This window comes from Nelusetta ayraudi, unplaced genomic scaffold (genome assembly GCF_046127955.1).
Source record: "Nelusetta ayraudi isolate G7.1 ecotype Tasmania unplaced genomic scaffold, CSIRO-AGI_Nayr_v1 ptg000050l, whole genome shotgun sequence".
NCBI classification, from domain to species: domain Eukaryota; kingdom Metazoa; phylum Chordata; class Actinopteri; order Tetraodontiformes; family Monacanthidae; genus Nelusetta; species Nelusetta ayraudi.
Genome location: NW_027466100.1, coordinates 945,484 through 967,130, shown reverse-complemented (window position 1 = coordinate 967,130; position 21,647 = coordinate 945,484). Strand labels below are relative to the sequence as shown.

Sequence of the window (21,647 nt, the reverse complement as noted above, 5' to 3'; positions counted from 1 at the left end):
GGTCTAGCGACGATACTACCAGCATGTTTTTCATTCTACCCTGTAAGTCTGCAAGTCTGCAAGGGGGAAGTCCAACAAAGCATTGTTTAGTTTTAGAAGGGACGTAAAACACACATAATTGAGTGGGAGGCTGGAATCCGGGGACTAAATATGCTGTGTTCTGAAGATGTATGGAGCTTAGTTTGGATAATTAATCGTGCAGGGGGGCTGGGATGGACTAAAAAGATGATCAGAAAATTGGTATAATATGGAGCCTGTAAACAAGTGCTAAATTGGTTTTATTTTCTAGTGGTAATAGAGCCATTCATGTCTTACAGCCTGAGTCCAAAATGCAGAGGGACTGTTTGAAAACAAAAGGGAAAACACCCCTGACATGCATGGAAAGCAGGTCATTCTTCAACATTAAACGGCAGCCCTACTGCTCTAATGTTGCTGGCTCGGCAGCCGTCACACACGCATACACACACACACGCACTCGCGCGCACACGTGCGCACATACAGGAATACACACGGCTGGCTCCGCATCTCAAAGTCATTGAAATTCCTTTCACACCTCCTCTTCTCTCACTATGGGAGAGCAATATGAAATGGTTCAACTCTGCGATTAAAACAGGAAATGAAATCAGGGTTTGTGATTAGACACACACCAAAACACATCAAATAAATTATGGAGATGACTCTCTGTTGGTCCTTTCACTGTTAATAACCTTCTTTATCTGCCTCTTTTTTTTTTTTCTATTTGTGGGCAAGATGCTTTTCAAAAAAGAAGGCTGAGGTGTCAGAGTTCCCACTGAAATTGGAGGAAGTTGTGGTAATTCAAGGCATTGACGCTCTGCAAACTTCAAACTACCCTTAATGTGAAATTTTAAAGGGTTGAGGGAGAAACAGTAGGCCACTGAATCTTCATACTGAGAAGGTTCAATGCATTGTCACTGGAATCATGCTTCTTTTGAGGGATTCTGTGCTCCCTTCAGATTACGTGTGAAGTGCACTTGTTATATGTTTCACTGAACATACGCGGCAAAGTTTTTGCAGGATGCTACAGGGATTTAAAGGACAAACATAACAGTGCACACATCCCCCTACATGAGCGCGTTGCTCAAACGCGGAACGTAGACGCCTCCGTGTGCACTGTGACTCGGTAAAAACTGTGCATAAATGATGATGGAAAGGTTCGCTCTCCTGTGTTCGTCCACATGTTTTGAACTTTGCATGCGAGGAGACCGTAGCGTCCCGATGGAGTGAATAAAAACAGAGATCATCTATCTAATCTGCAGCATTTAACCGTAGTGTGTGTGTGTGTGTGTGTGTGTGTGTGTGTGTGTGTGTGCGCGTGGTGTGCGGTATCTGGTTAGGCATCTGGCAGCGTTAACCTGGATGTGTAGATTTGGTACCTACACTGCTTGTTTCAATGATATGAAGCAAAAACACAGAGGTGACGAGAGTCCTCAGGCGTCGCCATTGCGTACATGCATTCTCCATTATTTGAGAGTGAGATGTCTTTGGCGGCTTTTATGTTGCTCAAAGCAAGGCCAATGCATGCTGAACATTGTTAGAGAAATTCAAAAAGTCATGTCAGCTGTAAACATGATTCATATCTATGCGTTATCTTCTATTTGATTTTAGAACTATCCCTTTAAAATGAAACCTATGCGCTAAGACAATATTCCCTTCCTAACGTGACTTGACCGTGAGCAAGAATACCCATAACCATGGTCGGCGGGCCAGCAGTCTCCGTGCCAGGTTATTAAGCCTCATACAATTGTCATACAAGTCTTCACATACATGATTATGACACAGTAGACTAGCAAATTACATATATCTATTAGAAGCTTTCTTTAATCTATATAAAAATAAATCAGGTTAGACAATCTCAAGATCAGTCATTGGCATTTGCTCTCATTCGTGCCCATTTACTCGCCACGTGCACACACAAACACGCATGAGATGTAAATGTAAATGACTAAGGCCAGTTTTGGGAATGGAGGGCACAAGTATATAGCTTATAGGCTTATAGGTCCTCTTCTGTTATCTTTTAGACTTGAAAATTAACTGGGAATCAGTGATGGGAATCATTAGCAGTTGGGATAGTTTTTTTTTTTTTTTTGTCATGAAAAAAGTCAAGAAGACGCCCTGACACACAAAACATGATGTAGTCGTGTTACATTGGGAACAACCACAGCTCAGTGTCGACTATGACGGCTCTGCTTCCACGAGGATTTGCGAGCAAACCACTTGGCTACCTGGGAGTCCTACTGTCTTTTTTTTTTTTTTTTTTTTTTTTTTTTTTTGTGGGTGAGTAATACTGCTAATAGGAATGGGCTGAAGAAGAGGCAGTGACATTCTCCAATTTAGGATTGTTCTTCTCCCAGAGTATTCACCACCACACAATCTCTCTGAGCTGAATGTCCACCAGGGCGCTCAGGTCATTTGTAATTTGAGATTTTCGTCCCTGGCTCCATCCTCCGTCTCAATTCCTCTGTCTCTGGCTAATGGGGCAGTTCTGAGTCTCTGTGTCCTGTTTTTTGTCTGCTCCACCTGAACCTCAGAGGCTTTTATCCAACGTGTTTTGACATCCCCTCTCTAACTTTGGTCTACGTGTCATCTCAGGCCCTACGTGGTTCTCGTGGGCTACCCCTCGGATCCCTTCCATGGAGAACAGACAGTTTTGGCCCATCATTTTGTGAGCCACCTCTAAATGGTTGCTGCCCTTCTGAAAATTTATGTTGCTGCTGCGTTTTGGGCTGGAGCCCGCCAAGAGGTGCTCTGAGGGACTGGTGTCAGAAATGTCCCGAAGGTGCTCATCATCATCCGTGTCGGCGTCAATGTATTTGCTGATGGACGAGTCGTGGAAAGTGAAGACGGTCGGGGCCAGGGCAGCGTTCTCCGGGGACTTTGGTGGGGTTCTGCTGCTGGCAGTTGTGTAGGCAGAAACCTCAGGGCTTAGCAGAGAGCGATCGGACAGGACTGAGCTGTCCGACAGTGGCGATGGGCCTGACTCTCCCTCGCTGCGACAGCCACTTTTTGGGATAAGGCTTTTCGAGGAGTTGCCAGAGAAGAAGAATTTCCGCGCGTTCTCTGAGTACGAGGGCTTGGTCACGGACGTGGGGAACAGCATGCTTTCGCGCTCCACTTTCGTCTGCTGGCCCAGTTTTAAACTGCTATGCTGGACTAGAGTGGCGGCCGGACTGTGGGAGAACCTGTGAGCCTCCTGGAGGCCGTGGTCCAGTGCTGAACTGTGGGCAAAGCGTGGATTTTCTTGGAAGTCCGTAGCGCAGCTGATGTAGCTATCGATGCTGGACAAGCTTTTCATGTCGCCCACCCCTTCCCGAGTTCCCAGCACAGTTGGCCCGTGATCGGGGATTGCCCCCAGCTCTATCTCGTCCCTCTGTTTGCCAGCTCTGGTGGACCTGTCCTTAGCATTGAGGTTTGGCTGAGACTGTGTCTTGGCCATCTGGTTGTACATCTCCTCGAGCTTCTGAACGTTGAGCCTCTGGGGGCTGGAGACTCGCGCTTCGTTGGGAGAGCCCAACTCCTGGGCGTTGAAGGAGCGATTGGAGCTCGTCTCTGATGCAGCCCTCCCCTTTGGGTTCCACTTCCAACGGCTTGGCGAGAGGTGGTTGTCGTGTGGTCTCTCACTCTTCTCCACCACCACGTCCATCAGCTCTGCACTTCGGGCGAAAGCCTCTTTCAAGTTCATGGAGACGATGCTACCGTTTCTCTTTGCCCGCTCGAGGGCCTCCCTTCGTTTAAGTGCTTTTTCCTGCCTCTTCTGCTCCTTATAAAATTCAGAGAAGTTATTTACAATGATAGGAATGGGAAGTGCAATAACCAGCACGCCAGCGATGCAGCACAAGCCTCCCACTATCTTTCCCAGTAGAGTTTTCGGGTAGATATCCCCGTAGCCGACGGTAGTCATTGTAATAGTGGCCCACCAGAAAGATGCTGGAATGCTTTTGAACTTTGTATCCTCCTCGTCCTTCTCGGCAAAGAACACCAAACTGGAGAAAATCATTATGCCCATGGCCAGGAAAAGGATGAGCAGTCCCAGTTCATTGTAACTTCTCCTCAGTGTGAAGCCCAGAGACTGAAGACCTGTGGAATGACGTGCCAGCTTCAGAATACGCAGGATACGCATGATCCGAAAAATCTGAACCACGCGGCGAACATTCTGGAACTGCAGCACGCTCTTGTTGGATTCCGTCAGGAAGATGGTGACGTAGTAGGGCAGGATGGCCAGCAGGTCAATGACATTCAGCGGACCCTTAAAGAACTTCCACTTGTTGGGGGAGGAGAGGAAGCGAAGCAGGTACTCCATGGTAAACCAGGCAATGCACACAGCTTCCACGTGGGCCAGTTGCGGGTTGTCTGAGGCGTGGCCGTACTCGTCCGTGTCCTGAAGTTCTGGAAGGGTGTTCAGGGACAAGGCAACGGTCGACAAGACGATGAACAGGATGGAGATTATGGCCAAGATCTGAAAGACACAAAATTACACACAAGTTCAAATCTAAACTATTAATCACGCATATATTTCCTAATTGGACTTGATAGCTGGACTTTACAAAAATAGATAAATCCTGATTTTTTTTTCTTATAAAAGAAAAAGCTTTTACATTTTAAAGACTTGACTTCAAGGGATTCACAGTAGAAATTGGAAATATCAGAGTTAAAAGCCTGGGGACTACTGTACTGTATTGACTTTAATTTATTTGGACCACTTATTTATTTCAAAATGACTCACTTATCAGGAACCCCCCTAATGAATCAGTTCACTTCTTAAGCAGATTAAAAACAGCAACAGCATGACAGATTGTGACACGTGGTTTATGGCTCTTTCAAAAAACTTAAATATACCCATATAATTAGCCAAGATGATTTAAAAATACATTTTCCATTACACATTTATTCTACACTTATTGATTAAAATGCTGAGTGAGACTATTTTGACAGAAGACCCTCATTACATGCAATTTAATACATTATGCTACACTACTTATATTATGTTATTGTTTTTTTTTCTTCACATTTTTAGTATTTTTTAAATTCAATGTAAATGGACCAGCCCCATTGCTGCCCCAGCATGCATTACTGTACATCAACAATGAATTCATGGAGCAGATTTGAACCCAGCCTTCTTCATACATGATGTTGAGGTCTAATTTAATGGCTCTCTGTTAATCTCACTGCCAAGGTATTGGAGCAGGATATCTGTCTGTCCTTGGCCATCATAATTCACTCAGGGAAGATTATGATGCCATTTGAATGAACTCTAATTGCCACAAACTGACACAGTTGATGTTTTTCAATTATTGTAATGGTATTACAGAAGCATTACGTAACACAGCATAACACAGTTATATCCCTGACAGCTTTGAATTAAAAATGTTTGGGAGGCTTCAAACTGGCTACAAAGCGGCTGTGATAGTTGATGAAAGACAAGAAGTCGCACACTTGGTTCTAACATCCGCTTACGTAATCTGCTATATTTTTGGACAGAAAATTACAAACAGAGCCATCACACGCAAGTATCACACAGCAATGTCTAATTAAACTGCACCCATTGTAGCAAGGGGTGTGTTAGCGACCAAATGAACGCTAATCAACCAGTCATCGACCACTTCTGCCCAATGGCCTACTGGTGGAGTGGGAGAACTGGAGGGTTGTGGGTTTGATCCCTGGCTGGGTCATACTAAAGATTAAAAAAACTCTTTTCGGGTTTTTGGGGTTGCATGGGTCAAATGCACACTCTTCGGGATGTGACAATCAGTGGGACTTTAACCTTTAAGTACGCAATTCTGGACATGGCTGTAATGACATAAACCATTTAAATTCGTCTGTACCATCCAAACCCCAACTGGATCCTAGTCTGGTTACGTGCTCAAACAAAGAAAAGGCAAGTAAATAATCTGGAAATGATTTACCGCTTTAGAGTCTAATCAAGGAATAAGCCCTCAATGTGTCCACAAAAGATGCCAAGAACAGAAGCTTAATCTTCATTACCGTAAATAAACAAGACCACACACACAAACACACACACACACACACACAAAATACTATAAATAGTAGTACATGTAAAATTATTATAAGTGCAAAAATAAAGTGATATTTGCAAAACACTATCACAAACGTGGCTCGCAGTGTGTGAGTGTGTGCACTGAATTACGTCAGCGCAAGTCATATTCCTATCGTGAAATCTGGTCGGACGAACGCTGTCACTCGCGTAAACAAACAGAGTGGGAGCCAGTGTGGCGCACCAGGGTGAGGCAGGGTTTCCCCTCGCCAGTGTGGACGGAGGAAATTAAAGCGCAGCGCCATGAGGCAGCGGCGGTTGCTGGGAGGTGCTCGACGGTGACGACGACCGAGCTATTTGGATGCTCATTCCCAAGAGTAAAAGTGATGGTCGAAAGCGGCGACACTATCTCGGACCAATCAGAGCAAGGGAATCCTGTTGCCATAGCGTCACGGCAGACGTGAATAATGGCCCCGCGTCCACATTTCCCTCCCTCCGTCCTCTCCTCTTGCTGCCTTGGAAGGAAACTCATTTGAATCACACACTTGAGGATCAGAGAGGTGCTGCGGCCAGAGAGCGAAGGTCGCGCCAACAAGTGCAGCACAGGCTGTAAAATATCAGAAAAAAGAGCCCACTTTGCAAGGCAAAAGCGGGATGGCGTTATTGGCAAAGGATGTTGTGAGACACTGTAATTTATTGAATTCTTCTTCTTCTTCTTCTTCTTCTTCTTCTTATTTAGGTTTACAGAAATGTTGTTTCAATTAACTAAATGGCACCTCAGTTATTCAAATCTTCATTCAGGATATATGCTTTACGTACATATATGTATTGTCCAGGAGTCTGACATGCTACCTTTCCTGGAAAACAACCTATTTAGCCCCCTGTTTGCAGTTTCCCACCATAATTGTAGCCAAAACCAATACATTTTAGCACTTTTCTCTGTGTCTTTGTACCTTTCACACGTTTTGACAGGAGAAAAAAACAGGCTGGTCATGAACACCTGGCTGGAGTGTCCACAGTGGAGGAGAGGAATCAGTGTTCTTTGTGACATCACAAGGGACTTTGATTACCAGAACAGTGTGCGTTTTCTGAAAAGTGGAGCAAGCCAAAGAAGTTTTTTTTAAATAAATTTGTTTCCCCCCCCCTACCTCATTTCTGTGGCGCTCACTGACAGGCTACAGTGGTGTGTGATTATTTCTTCAGAATAAGAGACGAGCGTGGCAGGCAAACAGTAAAATTACTGAACAGCACCAAAGCTCCACAAATCAGGGCTCACGTTTACGAGGTCAAGGCCTCTCTCTGTGTGCACCATGTATCCGTTCCTGGCTCGTCTTTATCTCTTTTGCTTTGCGTTGTTTAATGTCACAGCACGCTAACTTTATCAGTTGGTGACACCGCAAGTGTAACGTCAGCCTTTCAGCGCACGCGAAGGACAACACGGAACGAGCAGATGTCAAAGAAACGGTCAAAACGGTTTCCAGACATGCTTGTAAATTGTATCAAGGAAATTACAGACTATTTATACACCCGGAAACCAAACCAGAGGAACAAGCGGGAAAAAAAATGACGGCGACATCCGTCACACCGATCTCTGAATGTCACGTGGGTTTATATTGTAATCACCCGATTATTGCAATTAGGACAGAAAAAGTGCAAGTAATGCCGGAAAGGGAAGCTGAAGGGAGATATTAATAGACGAGGAACAGACAAGATGCACAAGGAAATGGGGAGGGAGGAGGGAGGAGGGAGCAGATTGACAGGAAATCCCACTGTGATTCCAGACAAAGCCAGATCACATTGGCTCGTGCCTCTCAGGGCGCGTCGTCATGTGGTTTAGCAGACACAATAATCTCCACGACTCCAGTCTTCTGGAGCAAGGTGACACCTGCTCCTTGTTAGCCTGCTGGAACACATGTAGGCTGCACAGATGGCGTGAATGTGTCCCTTTAAAAACAAGAACCTAGCATATATATGTACATGTATACACACGCACAGACACACACACTGAACATTCTTTAAAAGTGTCATTCATTTTCTTTGCAAACTCCAGTTCTTCATCCCACTGGAGTTTGGGAGTAACACTGAAAGATACGGAAATGGGTACAAGATGATCATTTAATGGTACAACATGTCACAAATCATCATTTGAAATTAGTTTCATCTTTAGTGTCTCTTTCTTCAGTTTTGGATCAGAAACTTAATGGGACTCAGAGTGTAAACTGTGACGCATTCACAGTTGTGATCTGTGAATGCGGCACATTTTTGGGGAACGAGCTCTACTCAGAAATATGAGCATCTAATGATAAGACAATGTTCACACACAACCGGCAATCTATATTTTTTGGACGTCTCAAAAGCATTTCAAAACATTGGAACATGTCTTAGTGTGTCAATAGGGGGAAATCATTAATTGGATTTTAAAAGTACTCAGTGAAAGTGCTCACTGATCCACCCTCCTGCAGCTAAAGCTAACTTTAGCTCCCACTCGCCCATTAGTGCCCATTTGGAGCTGTGTTTTTGTGGTTGCACCGCCAATATAAATCATTTTGAATCCTTAGCTGCTTGGCAACCACATTAACCACTATTTGGTCGCTAACTATGCATAGAGCAGTATTTTCATGCAGTATAGAATATTTGCCTTCGTTGAATAGCTAAAAATGCAAAACCAATTAGGAACTGGCTTTATTGCTACCCGCTGCTGCTAGTGTTTGAAGACTTAAAATAGGTCAGAACACAAACACTTTTCCCAGTAAGATTTTGAAACGTACACTTTTGCAGCAGGGTGTGAGGTTGCCCGTGGTTTAGTTTTTGCTTATTTATTTATTTATTTACTTATTTCTAGTCCAGCTCGGGTTAGACGGCGCTTGGATTAATGTTTTGACATTTTACGAAGTTAACCGCTTTCTCTGGTGGCAGCTGCATAATTCCCAGAGGCCTCGAGCTGGCACTTTCTCATTAGCGGCAACAGGAGCAGGGACAGACAAGCTACTACGCTTAAACAGTCGAGCCTTTACTTCCTGTGAGTCCCGGCACACGGATTTATCTCACTCTAGAGAAACACATTCCACCTTGGGAGTCATGGCGGGCGATATTCCGAAAGTCAATTTTTTTTTCTTGCGACACTTCAATTGGTGTGGACTCAAAGGTTTGGAGTTTTCGTTTTTTTCAAATATCCCACCAGCGAATCCAGGTCTTTCTTGATCACCGCGATCCCCTGCATATAGCTGACTTGCTCTCCCATCATCCCCTGAGCCACATCTGAGTGCCAGCCACTGTCACCATGACAACCCCCTTGAAGCTCGACAGGAGGTGGCTACATGGACCAGCTTGTGAAAAGCAGTCTGACAGTCTCCTTCTCTCACTCCTTCCTTTCTTTGCTCCCTCCTTACTCCGATTTGTTGCTTATTTAAAGCCCTCGCAGCTTTTGAACCGTCTGCATCGCAAACTCCATTTGTTTATTCTCTTCTCTGCCCCCCCCCCCGAAAGGTTCGACGCTGTTTTGGGCTTTTTCGCCGTTAAGGCCGCGTCCTTCACGGCAAAGATGATGACACAGAAAGTCCCTTTATTTCTGTGGAGCTTCTGATGGCTTCTGCTCGTTATGCCCGTGTGCGTGTGCATGTGTTACACAAGTAAATTGTATATGTTCCAATTTACACATTAGCATGGTTACGCAAATGCTAATATCTGAGCTCTTGCATCTATTTAAGAGCATCCTGTCCAGGTAGACACCGTAGATAGATAGATAGATAGATAGATAGATAGATAGATAGATAGATAGATAGGCGGCACACTAACTAACCTATTCATCTTTCATTTCCACGTCGGTCTTGTTGTCCGCCGTCAATAGTACCAGTTTACCAAAACGAAGCGTCGCACAATGTGAAATAATTCACACGCTACATTCTGAACGTGGACGTGCTCTGCCTCTTTGCCTGTGAAAGAGATGTGGTTTCCATGGAGACGGGAGGAGACTGTGTCTTCCACATTTCCCCCAGCATGTTCGCTTAAAACACACACACACGCACTCTGAACACTGGCGGTCTCTCCGAGCTGTGGTCTCTCCACCCTGCATCACGCGTACCTGTAACTGCAGCCGGGTTGGCGCCTCCTCCGTCCGACTAGAACGAAAAAGTAAGTGCGACGCTTAAGCAGATGTGACAGACAGCGACTTAATCAGAGTTTGAACGTTCACCTTATCCTTGGCCATGTATGTCTGCCAGTTAGCGGCCTAAAACACTTTGTACTTTAAGGTCATAGTCGATACAAACTTTTTTGGGGGGTTAGGTGAAGGAGGGGTGAAACCTTCCCAAACTCAAACAACCGTGCATGCACAAAGTGCACGGCGACACCCATTCAGTAAAACCAACCACTCCAGTAGGAAGGAAATCTATGCCGGACCATCCATCCCCTGAATGAATCCCACCTCATCTCCTCTCCCGCTCAATTATTCATGCCTTTCAGATGAAGAAGAGAATCCAGACTCAGCATCTATATTTAAACTCTGACTGCTCGGCGGTGGCTGTATAAATAGAAACAGAGAGTATAGGGTCTCGTCTGGCAACTCCAAAGGACGCGGGTTTCTTTGGGATCGGCGACTTGTGTGGAGCCTTTGTGAGGATTCGGTAGGAGGATGAAAAAGTGCCCAGTCAGCCCTGAGCCTGGCCGAGGCTTTGCCAAATTGAATATTTCCAAGAGGCACAGCCCTCTGGTGTACATTAAGCACATCTATGGGAATTTACGGTAAACTTTCAACCGTAAGAAACCCCAATCGCATATTGTGGGTGAGATTTACTTCAATTTCCTGCATTCCAAAAAAAAAAAGAAGCCAGTTTTATTGTGTACTCCTGATGTATTTCCCCAGCCCCGTTGGCCAACTGTTAAAGTATGACGCAGGTTGTGCAGTTTAGCATGTAATCTCATGAAGAATCTCGACAAAAGTCAGGGCATGTAACAGAATATCTTGCAGACGGCAGAAGGGAGGAGGGGGGGGGAGAGAAAGAAAACAGAAGAAATGACGGGAGCATCGATTTGAAGCACAAAGAGAGATTCTGACAGGGACACATCACACGCGCACACACACACACACACACACACCATGAGAGTCAATCAACAGTGATAGCTGAATAGAAGGCAGCGGCAACTCGCGGTATCACAGAAATAACAGTTGCCATGGCGACGCCGACGGTGAACTTCTAAACATTTAGCACGGATAAAGGAATGAAGGAGCGACGCGGCAAAAGCACAAACATTTATGACTTTGTTTTGTTTTTTTTTTTAAAAAAGCAACAACGTGCAGAAACGAGGACTTGTCGCAGCTGAAGGCAGGAAATGACTCATAGTGTCTCCGAAAAAGATACAGGAAGACGTGGAGATCGATTCTCCATCGTCCTTTGACACGCACGCGCTTAAAGTTACAGGCGGTTGTCGGACGATTGCGTATGCGGGTGGTGCCGCGCTCACTGTTGCTCACAAACTAATTCAATAGCGACCCTCATTGTGCTTTAAGTAGCTGTCAGCTCCTAGAGAATATACGCTAGTAGGAAGTGAGCGGGTGCTGACGGCAGCAGGAGCGGGAGGGCCCAGGGCTCCGCTAATGTGAGTGGATGTGCAGGATAATGATCCTTCACCGAGCTTTGCCTCCATTTGTAGCTGACAGGACGCCAGTCAATCTTTTTTTTTTTTTTTTTTTTTTTTGCCTATTTTTTTTATTCAAATTGAATTTGATTCAAAACGTGCATTGTCCCAAATGGGAAAGTGAGGCAGGCAGACTGTCAAGACACCAGATTGAAAGGGGAACTATGCAGGTCTTAGTTTGCTGTCTGGGTCTATGGAGCGAGAGATCCGTGGTGCCGAGGTCCATGTCACTGTGGTAAAAACCTACAGTCGACCCCCTGCACCGGTGCTTTTCTTATCAGCAAATCCGTGCAGCAACGTCTAACGATGTCGAAGGTCTCTCCCTTTCTTGTTGAAGGAATCATCATCACTTTTCTGATCCAATCCGAGACGACACCCCTCACCGAGGTGCTCTTCCCACCCTGTCACACCTTGGTCTAGCCGGCTGTTCCGAGCATCCCCCAGCTGGAGACTGGAATCAGGGGGATAAATGTGTTGCTCTCTGGGAATCTATTACGTTTTTGTTTGTTTTTTGCATAACAAATCATGTGAGGCTGCTGCTGGGGATATTTGAATATTTACAAAAATGAAAAGAGCTCATTTGGTGATACTTCACTTGTGTATCCGCCTTCAACCAAAGAATAGAATAGAACCGCAGCATTTACAATGCAAAGAGAAGAAGAAAAAATGTATCAGTTATAAAGAAATACAATTAAAAACAAATGATGGAATAAGAAAGGAAAACCAAATATTTACATCTTTATGGACACTTGGATTATTTACAAATTAACTACATGGATAAATAAGGATGTGCTACAGGGTTGGATCAAGGTCTGATCAACCTGTCGATCAACCTGTCCAACGTCTGGCACCAGCAGTCGAGGGCTCTCCACCTCACAATCAGTCAGCGGCTCCGTGAAGGTCCCTCCCTACCTCTCACCCTCCCTCCCTCCTCTACCTCACTTCTCCTCGGGATCTATTTTTGCCTTTTTCCTTCACACTTCCCTCAAAGTCAGCCGTTCGCCCTTGCACGCCAGGCCCCACTGCGTCCGCCTCGCCGCTCAGGAAACATGCGAGCGCAGGAACACGGAGGCCGCTGATTAACGGGCGCCTCTGTTGCTAGCAAGGACGTGCACTGTGGGTGCACACTGCCCAGTGCCTCAGGGTGACTGACTACGTGGCGACGCAAAGAAATGGAGAACATATGGGGACATACGGGGGGGGGGGGGGGGGGGGGGCAACAACAACAACAACAACAACAACCCAGGCCAACTTGTTGCTCTGCGCTCATTACGTATTAACAACAGGTCCAAGATTTTTGCTGAATAAAGGGAATAAAAGGAGGCAGAATTATTAATGACGGAGCGTCTGTGAGCCTTTGCAGACAGTCGACCGAAGTTGCACCCCTGCACTCAAAGTTAACTCGATGTAACGCTGAGTGTAACTAGGCCACGCTCGTCCTGCCGCTGCCCTGTTTGCTTCCCCGCTCCTGCTGCAACCCTCGGCATCGCACCGACGCCAGCTGAAGAAAAAAAACCCCAAAAACTTCTTCACTTTGTCTTCATCTGCACGGCTTCGTTAAAAATGTATTTTTTCCATCTCTCCCCTGCTCAGTTCTGTTTAAGCGCCGTAACACGCCACCATGTCAGTGGCGTCAACTGGTGTGAGGTGTTGATTGACCACGCGAAGCAGTGTGAGAGTCAGAGGTGGGAAGTTACGAAGTACAAATACTTTGTTGCTGTGCTAAAGTGGACTTTTTTTTTTTTAGGCATCTTCACTTCAGTATTTCTTTTTCTGATTATGTTTTACTTTTACCTTCTACATTATACACAAATATCTCTACAATCGACTCCTTACATTTGGGAAACGTTTGCTGCCATTGCGTTTTAAAGTGTTTGGAAGATAGAAACTCTGTTCACTATTGTATTATCACTGTAGCTGCTGTTGCTTGCAGTGGAGCTATTTGAACTCTGCTGTCGGGTGGTTCAATATTGAAAATTTTCAATAAAGAGAAAAATAGACATGTAGAAAATAACTTATTGTAGTTTATTGTTATTAAATGTGTAAACATACATGTAACAATGAATGTATTGTTTCATTTATTGCAAAAAAAAAATCATTTTTAAGTTTTCCTTCAGTACATTTCATAACATTTACTTGCTTTTACTTGAGTAAAGGAGTTGAATCACTACTTTTACTTTTACCAGAGTATTTTTTTTTTTTTTATCGTACTTTTGTTAAGTACAGAATATGACTACTTTTGACTACTCAAGACACTGCGGCGCAACATTTTTTGTATTGTCTTTGATCAAACTCTAACAACTGCAAATTGACTGCTAAAAATTATTCCATGGAATTCTTTCGTGCCTGACAGTAACGTGCAAGGCAAAGGATTTATTCCCGGTTCGCTATCTCCTGTAGTGACATGGAGACGTTTGCAGAGTAAGTGGGGTGTAAACAGCGAGGGGCTGGAAGGGAACACCACAGCCTGATAGGAAAAACGGCAATAAAAGTTAATGGCAAAATTTTACTGCAGACCACATGTGAGGTGTACACCAATGGGCTGCAGTGGGTTGTTTTTTTTTTCTTCTTTGTGTAATGTGCAGAGAGCCACCAAGACAGATGCATGTATAGAACTCACAGGGTGCCTCTTGTTTGTTTTAAGGCTGAGTATGTTGGTCTTCAGCTGATACACCAGAGGAGGTTTTTCACAAATACAATCCAGAGTTTGAAATCTTTTGCCCTGCAAGTCTAATTTTAACCGTGTCCTACTTAGAAAACAGTGCACGCAATGTGTTGTGCACTAATTTTGACATGAGTAGTGTGGTGACATCACTTGTGCTAACAGGTTTTACCCACTGCTACTTTACTGTGAACAAGAGAGTTGTTTTAATGAATGTAATGATTCTTTTTCTTTCAATTTTTGAGCTATAAACGAAGCAAAATGCAATCGCGTCCTTTTATCTAAGGTCCCACACCAGCCTTGCTCTTGGCCAAAAGTAAAAGTGCAGCCTCAAGTTCAATTCTTACGCAAAAAAAAAACAAAAAAAAATTCCACTTTCAACAATGTATGTTGATACTTCACATCACAAACCTAAATGTGCCCGCTGGAGTCGTGCGCCGGCAAAGCATGTGAAGATAAACTCGGCAGAGTATTTCCATAAAGTACCAAAAAAAAACTCAGATGGGGGTGGGGGGGTGGGGGGGGGGGACTCTGAAATGTCACTTTAATGTACTCTCCTTTTGCTGTATAATTGAGATACTCTCGGGTCAGTTAAAGGTCCTTGTTCCACCCACCGCTGCTGCTTGTGGTGGGCGGCGAAGGAGAGCATCGCCATGACTCGCGTTGGGGGAAGTGAGCACGAACGCTTCAGATACAAGTCAGTTAAGTCGGGGTCAATGTGGTAAAAAGAAAAAAAAGAAACATGTATAAATATATTTATACTGAAGGTTTCTGAGTTCCAGTGACTTTCAATGACAAATCCTAAGTAGGGAAGATAAAATTTAAAGCCATGTCGGTGCCTTGTAATACACGTTGTTAGTGAATTGTTTTTAAGAGCGCCGTCTCGTCACCTCTCATGCTGTGATTATTTACAAGACTTCACAGTCGTGGAAAAATCACAGCCACGAGTGTGACACCAGGACAGAAGATACGCAACCGTCACAGAAGTGGACCGTGATTCCTTCGCCGTTGCATCAACACGTCGTGCTCCTGCCGGGACAGTCACTCACTCGCGGCCACTGTTGTTGTGACACAGTCGGACTTGCAGTCAGTCACACTTCGCTGACTGGGGAGGAGACGGCCTGCAGTCAAGCTCGCCAGCGAGGCTCCTGGGTTTGACGTTACTGCCTCGTCTTTTTCTGCAGTACAATCAATCAGTTTAGTCTTTGTGTACTCTGCGTGACCAATGTATGCACCTCTATTGTCTTTTTTTTTATGCTTTTCATGATCACTTCTGCTGATTGTTAGCTTGTTTAATCTCTTTGTCTGAAAGCATGACTGCATTATTGCGTGCTTGTCAATAAAGATTAAAAAAAATTGAAACAAATGGAGACTCAGTTCTCCAGCTAAAACGTCTTGAGGCCACATTACCATACGCTACTACTGCTTTACCAAAGTCAGCTGAAACCTTCTTACATAAAGCCGAACTGGTGCCTCGCGCTGCCCGGCCTGGCTTTTGTTTTTCAAAAACGCTAAATATTTCACGCTAACTTTAACTATACATGTGTTTGCTCCTACGAACACGGACGCATCTGTGTCCCAGAGCGACTTTGTCCAAAAATATTTAATCTGCGGAGACGACGCCGGAAGAGAATTAATTCAGAAGCTCTGCGTCTTTGAAGCTAAACTTCTTCGTCTTGTTGTTTTTTCCCTGCCGCAGCAGAAAACAAAATAGCAGCCAGATGCTTTTGTTCTCGTAGCCTCCAGGACGGCAATGGATTGTCCCTCGCATGTGGAGGCTTCTTTAGAATTAAATCCGGTCCGAAGGCAACTAAACACTCAAAACGCCTGATAGCTTTTCTTCTTGTTGTTGGTAGCCATCAAAAAGACTGACCCTTTTTTCTAAGCTATCTGGATTCCACAGATTTTTGCTAGTTTGAAGATGCACAGTGTTGTTGGCAATGTGTTTGGGCCTTTCACCCCCCAGTCAGTTTGATTAATGAAATGCCATGATCTGTTATTTTGTCACTTCCTGTTTTATTTTGACAGTCCTGTATTCCACGTTCCCTCGTGTTTCCTGTAAGTTTGTTTTCCTGCTTCTCTTCAATTGTGTCTCCTTGTTGCTCGTGGCTCTTATTGTTCTCACCTGTGTCCCCCTGCCATTTTATGGAAATAGTCCATGTCTCCCTTTGTCTGTGTCGTCAGCACAAGCGTCTACATCTTAGTTGTCAAATGGATGGCTGAATGATTGGGTAATTCCCGCGTGTTTTTCTATGTAAAATTTCTTGGTGATTCCGATTTCTCGCAATTTTGTGTTTATTAGAGTTTATTTGACACTTTAGAGTTTATTTTGGTTGGCTCTGTAACAATAAGGTGGCGACCATTTTCCAACACCCAGCATCTACAGTAGTGCAGAACCAACTTTATAGCCTATTTCTAAGCAGGATATGACATTAAGTTGCACATCATAAAACAGGAACTGAGATTAAAATGAGTCAGAATCTGCACAATGTGCCTTTAAAATAAAAATAATCATACAAATTTGAGGATGTTTTATAACAAACCCAGTTTTTTGTGTCTTGATTATTACAGCCTTGCACAGTCAGAAGTTTTGTTCACCTCTGTGCTCATGAAACAACTATAAAAATCGAGAGTAAACAAATGGATCTTTCCAAGTCGTTGCCCATTATAACCCATAAAAAAGCGCGCTAATTTGATATAATGTTTTTATTGCTTCCATTCATCACTTTCCATCACCGCGTCTCTTGCACATCCCGGCTGGCTCAGCAGTGCAGGCGGAGTTACACCCTGCGACCTCCTTGCTGTTGGCCGAGGATGCTAACCACCGCGGCACCGTGTCTTTCTTTCTCTACCTGCTTTAAAAAGTGTTTTCGTCGTACATTATTCAGCTTCAGTCACGAAGGAGGTTAAAAACTGAGACCGTAAATGAAATAAAAACAGCAACGCGCTGAATCGACTCTGTGGCAGTGCCAAAGCTCTTCCCCCAGTGCGAGACTGAAAAGATGAGAGGTCTCACAACAAATCCTGAACCACCCCTCTACAAAATGCATGACATGACTTGTAAAATACTCAAAAGCATGCCTGGGCCTCGCGGGATGGGGTCCTGCGCAGGTTAACAGTGAAACGTGCTGCTAAATATTGGAAGAGGTCTGACACAGTCTCCAGTTTCCCCAGGTAAATGCAAAAACGTGACAAACGGGACATTTTTGACCAACAGTCGATGGCCGTGTGAGATATGCACAACAAAACACATTGTGGCTCCAACTTGGGTGTAGCGCAACCTGGGTTGTGAACATCCAGACACTTAGTTGGAAATTGATGATCGATGATGAAGCATGTTTGAACACATGCATTCCCTTGTTTTATTTGAACGTTTTCTCAGGTCAGGAGCCTCCGGGACGTCTGATGTCGAATTTGTGTTTTCAGCCCTGGCTAAACAACTGTGCGTGTTGTGTTCTCACATGTGAGCCTATTTTTCTTTTTGTCCTCAATCCTGCTCTGCCTGTCCATGAAATGAAGATTTGAGATCCCATAGTTCAGTTTTATCTTGCCTTTTGTGTGCAGCGTGAGTCACGGAGCGGCATCTTAATCTGACTTCAATTTGAAGGGCCGTAGCCGCTCGGAGAGCCGCCGTTGACGAGGAGATGTTGTGACAGGCAGGGAGAGCAGGCAGCATGAAAGCAATCACTGAGCCGTTCAATCTTTGGATCCGATTAGCTTAGATCATTTTCTGTTTTCGCCCCTTAAAAACACGCAGAAGAAGGTGGACACACGGTACAGGAGTGTCAACTGTGCCTTGCGTTTGCCTGTCTGTAACGTCAGATCAGTGAAAATCGTGCATATCTAAATGGCGTGCGGGACGCCGCGGCCAAAAACAGCCTCAGCTGTGACGAGAACTCGCATTCCGCAAGCACACAAATTGTAGAAAGCATAAAGCTAAAATGTCTTTCTATTCTGAGCAAAATTGACAACATTGACAGGATGTGTGGATGCACAAATCGAAAAAGTGTTTTGACCGACTATCAGAATTTAAGGAAACCAGGATGTAGAAAACAGGAGCCAAATACTGCAAAAACACATTTCAATTTTGGAACCGGAAGTAACACTCCTGACCCTCAAGATCATTTTTTTAACCAATCAAATTTCAATGGGTGGGATTAGTACGGCCTTGAAGTCAGCTTCATGTTGCTGTTCTTTTTGATTTTGGCTGCTACAAAGCTATTGAATTCGCTTATGCAGTGAAAAAAAAAAATCTTAGACTATTTAAAGTTACATGTCACTTGAGTAGCGTACGGTCCCTGTGCTGCTTCCTGCCAGATAGAGATACCTGATACTCGCTGCCTCACTGTCCTCTTTCTCTGCCATGGTTGTAACATATAGTGTTTAAGATTGACAGGGATATAAAAAGGTACATCCTGCTTCTATAGACAGCAAAGCCACACTGGATCATACACTGGTGTATTACACAAGCGTAATCCTGCACAGCTCAGGGTCACCATCAGCAAGAGACAATCTACTGTATATTTTCATTACAAACGGTGATATTATGAAGAGTTGAAAAGATTATCATGAACAATAGTATCACTATTATCAATAGTTTCTTTGTTCCAAACGGCAGACCAGACACAGTAAATTGTTTCCATTTAATTTCCATATAAATTAAATTTGGTTGAAGTCATAATGGTTTTAAATTTGCTTTTTTTTTTTTTTTTTTTAAAAAGAAAAAAAAAAGAGAAATGACAAGCTTGAGTAATGAATGTTTAAATAACTTAGCAGCTATAAATGTGATGCTGTGATAGATTTTTAAATGAAAGACTTGCCCAGTCCAGTTCAGCTAATACCGCAGCCATCAGGCCATCAAAGAGATATAATCTTATTAATCATTCTGACGGATTAGCTGGGGTTTGTAATTGTGATCGAGATCAAATAAAGTTATTTTTTGTTTTTTTTTTTCTTCCGTTTGGAAGTGTGATCAAACAGTTCAATTGTCGTTACAGTGGTCAAAACTATCAAGTAGCACCAGGCACTTAATCTTCAGTTTGCCTTTGATTCTTTTGACTACTTTATAACCGCTGCATTATGACGCAATGCTTTTATTTTAAAGTGCGACACAACTTTTGGATCTTTTATGCCGCTAATCTTGCGCACATCGTCGTCCAATTAACCGGCTACGACATTCCAGCTTTAGAGCGACGTGGACGGATTCTGCTCAGGTTTCTTCTTGTCTTGAATCCTGCAGCAGACTGATTCATGAGTAGGAGTATATCCAAACAGCATTTGCATGCCATTTTAAGCGTGACATGAGAGGAGCATAATTGGAATTTCTTTGCCAACCATCCCAGTGTGCAATCTGAGCTGACACAATACGTCCTTCACCGGCTTTGGATGCGCGCAGGACAAAAAAAAAAAAAAAAGACGACAGCGAGGGCTGCAAATGTTCTGCTTTCGCTCTCTGCCAAATTTTTTGGTTTCCAGCCATTATGCTTTGCACGAGGCAGAATATTAAACACATTGTACCCTCAATACTGTCTTATTTTTTCCTGTGAATTTTTGTCTTTGTCTTCCTCTTTTTGCACCTCCTTCAATGTGCCTTCATTGGATCTTGGCTTTCTTCCTCCACTGTCCAGGACGTGTCGCCGCTCTGCAGGTCCCCTCCTGCACGTCGCCCTCCTGTTTTCCCTGACTGCCCTCATTAGTTTCACCTGCTCCTGTCAAATTCACTTCCTCTCCTAATTTCATATTCCGCACCTGTGCTCACACGTCGCCCCTACATCCTGTGCCCAACAGCGCCTGTCTCCTCACCCGGCAAAGCGGATTGCTGAGATTTCAAGGCAGAATTCTCAAAGATCCGTCCTGTGTCGAGCTTGATTTGAAAAAGTTCTGTCCAACACAGGTGCAGTGGTTAGCGCTGCCGCCTCACCGCAAGTAGGTCGTAGATTCAGTTCCGGGCCTGGGCACCTTTATGTGCGGAGTTTGCATGTTCCCCCTGTGTCTGTGAGGGTTCTCTCCGGGTTCTCCGGCTTCCTCCCACACTCCAAAAACATGCATGTGAGGTGAATTGGAAACTCTATATTGTCCGTAGGTGTGCATGTGAGTGCGAATGATCTTTTTGCTCTCTATGTGGCTCTATGATGAACTGGCGACTTGTCCAGGGTGTCACCCTGCCTTCGCCCTATGACAGCTGGGATAGGCTCCAGCAGACCTCCGTGACCCTGGGCTCAGGAAGAAGCGGGTATTGAAAATGGATGGATGGATACTACATCCCCACCTGATCCTATTCCCACTGCAATATTTTGCAAATTGTTTGTAAAAAAAAAAAAAAAGAGCTAACATATGGCAGCCACTCAGTGCATTTAGAAATGTAGACGTGGTGCGACTTACTGAAGTTCAAAGCGGGCATCAGAATGGGGCAGAAAGGGGACCAAAGTGCCTTTGAGTGTGGTGAACATGGTTCTTGGTGCCAGACGGGCTTCACAACTGCTGCTGGGCCGCTAAACTTCTCTCTAGGGTTCACAGAGAATGGCCCCAAAGAGAGACAGTTTCCAGTGAACAGCAGTTGTGTGGAGGAAAATGCCCTGTTGGATGTCAGGGGTCTATATACACTACCTCTATATAAGTGGCATATGGAGGAAGACTAAGAAAACTTTCCATGCATTGCCATGCGTCCTTGTGTGGTTGCCACTGCCAATAAGAGTCCCCGGCTATTTGTACAGGACAACTCATTTACATAAACGCTCCTGAAAAGGTCCCTCCGACGGCGGCGGCGCTCGGCTGCTGTCAGATGTTATCTCATTTTTAGCCACTAAAATCCAATTTCGAGCCGCGAGACGGGGAAACGCTCTGGCCTACAGAAAACGTAAACAGTGAACGGGAAGGGGGGGGGGGGGAGGAGGAGGCTTCAAATTGGGCCCCGAGACTCCCGGAGAATAATTGTGACATTTCCCTGACATTTAGTCAGAGGTATAGCGGAGCGGCCCGAAGACGGGGAGGAAGGGAGCGGAGATAAGAAGACAGAGAGACAGACAGATAGGAAGATAGGGAGGAAGGACAGAAGGAAGGAAGGAAGTGAGGAAGGAAGGAAGGAAGAAAGGAAGGACGGCGGGGCGGCAACGCTGGACTCTTCGCTACAGCTGCTTCTCCTTCACTTCCCTCCTGCTGCACCAGGCTTAAAATACAGGAGCTGAGCAGAAGAAAGAATGCACACGTGCGCGCGCGCGCGCACACACACACACACACACACACACGCGGGCAGAGGCATAAATAGATCCACTTCTCTAATGCCCTCTCCTTTGGTGCTGATAAAATTATTCCTTTGTTGCTTGGTAACCATTTGTTTTGTGC

General features: G+C 44.7%; 1 protein-coding gene across 1 annotated transcript in view; it reads right to left on the bottom strand.

Moving 5' to 3' along the window:
• Nucleotides 1-1,879: 1,879 nt before the first annotated feature.
• Nucleotides 1,880-21,647, bottom strand: part of kcnb1 (potassium voltage-gated channel, Shab-related subfamily, member 1) — a 28,023-nt gene continuing 8,255 nt past the window's right edge. The window contains exon 3 of the mRNA XM_076037056.1: nucleotides 1,880-4,474. Within this exon, the coding sequence (XP_075893171.1) occupies nucleotides 2,546-4,474 (1,929 nt within the window). The 3' untranslated portion in view covers nucleotides 1,880-2,545. The remainder of the gene's footprint in view (nucleotides 4,475-21,647) is intronic.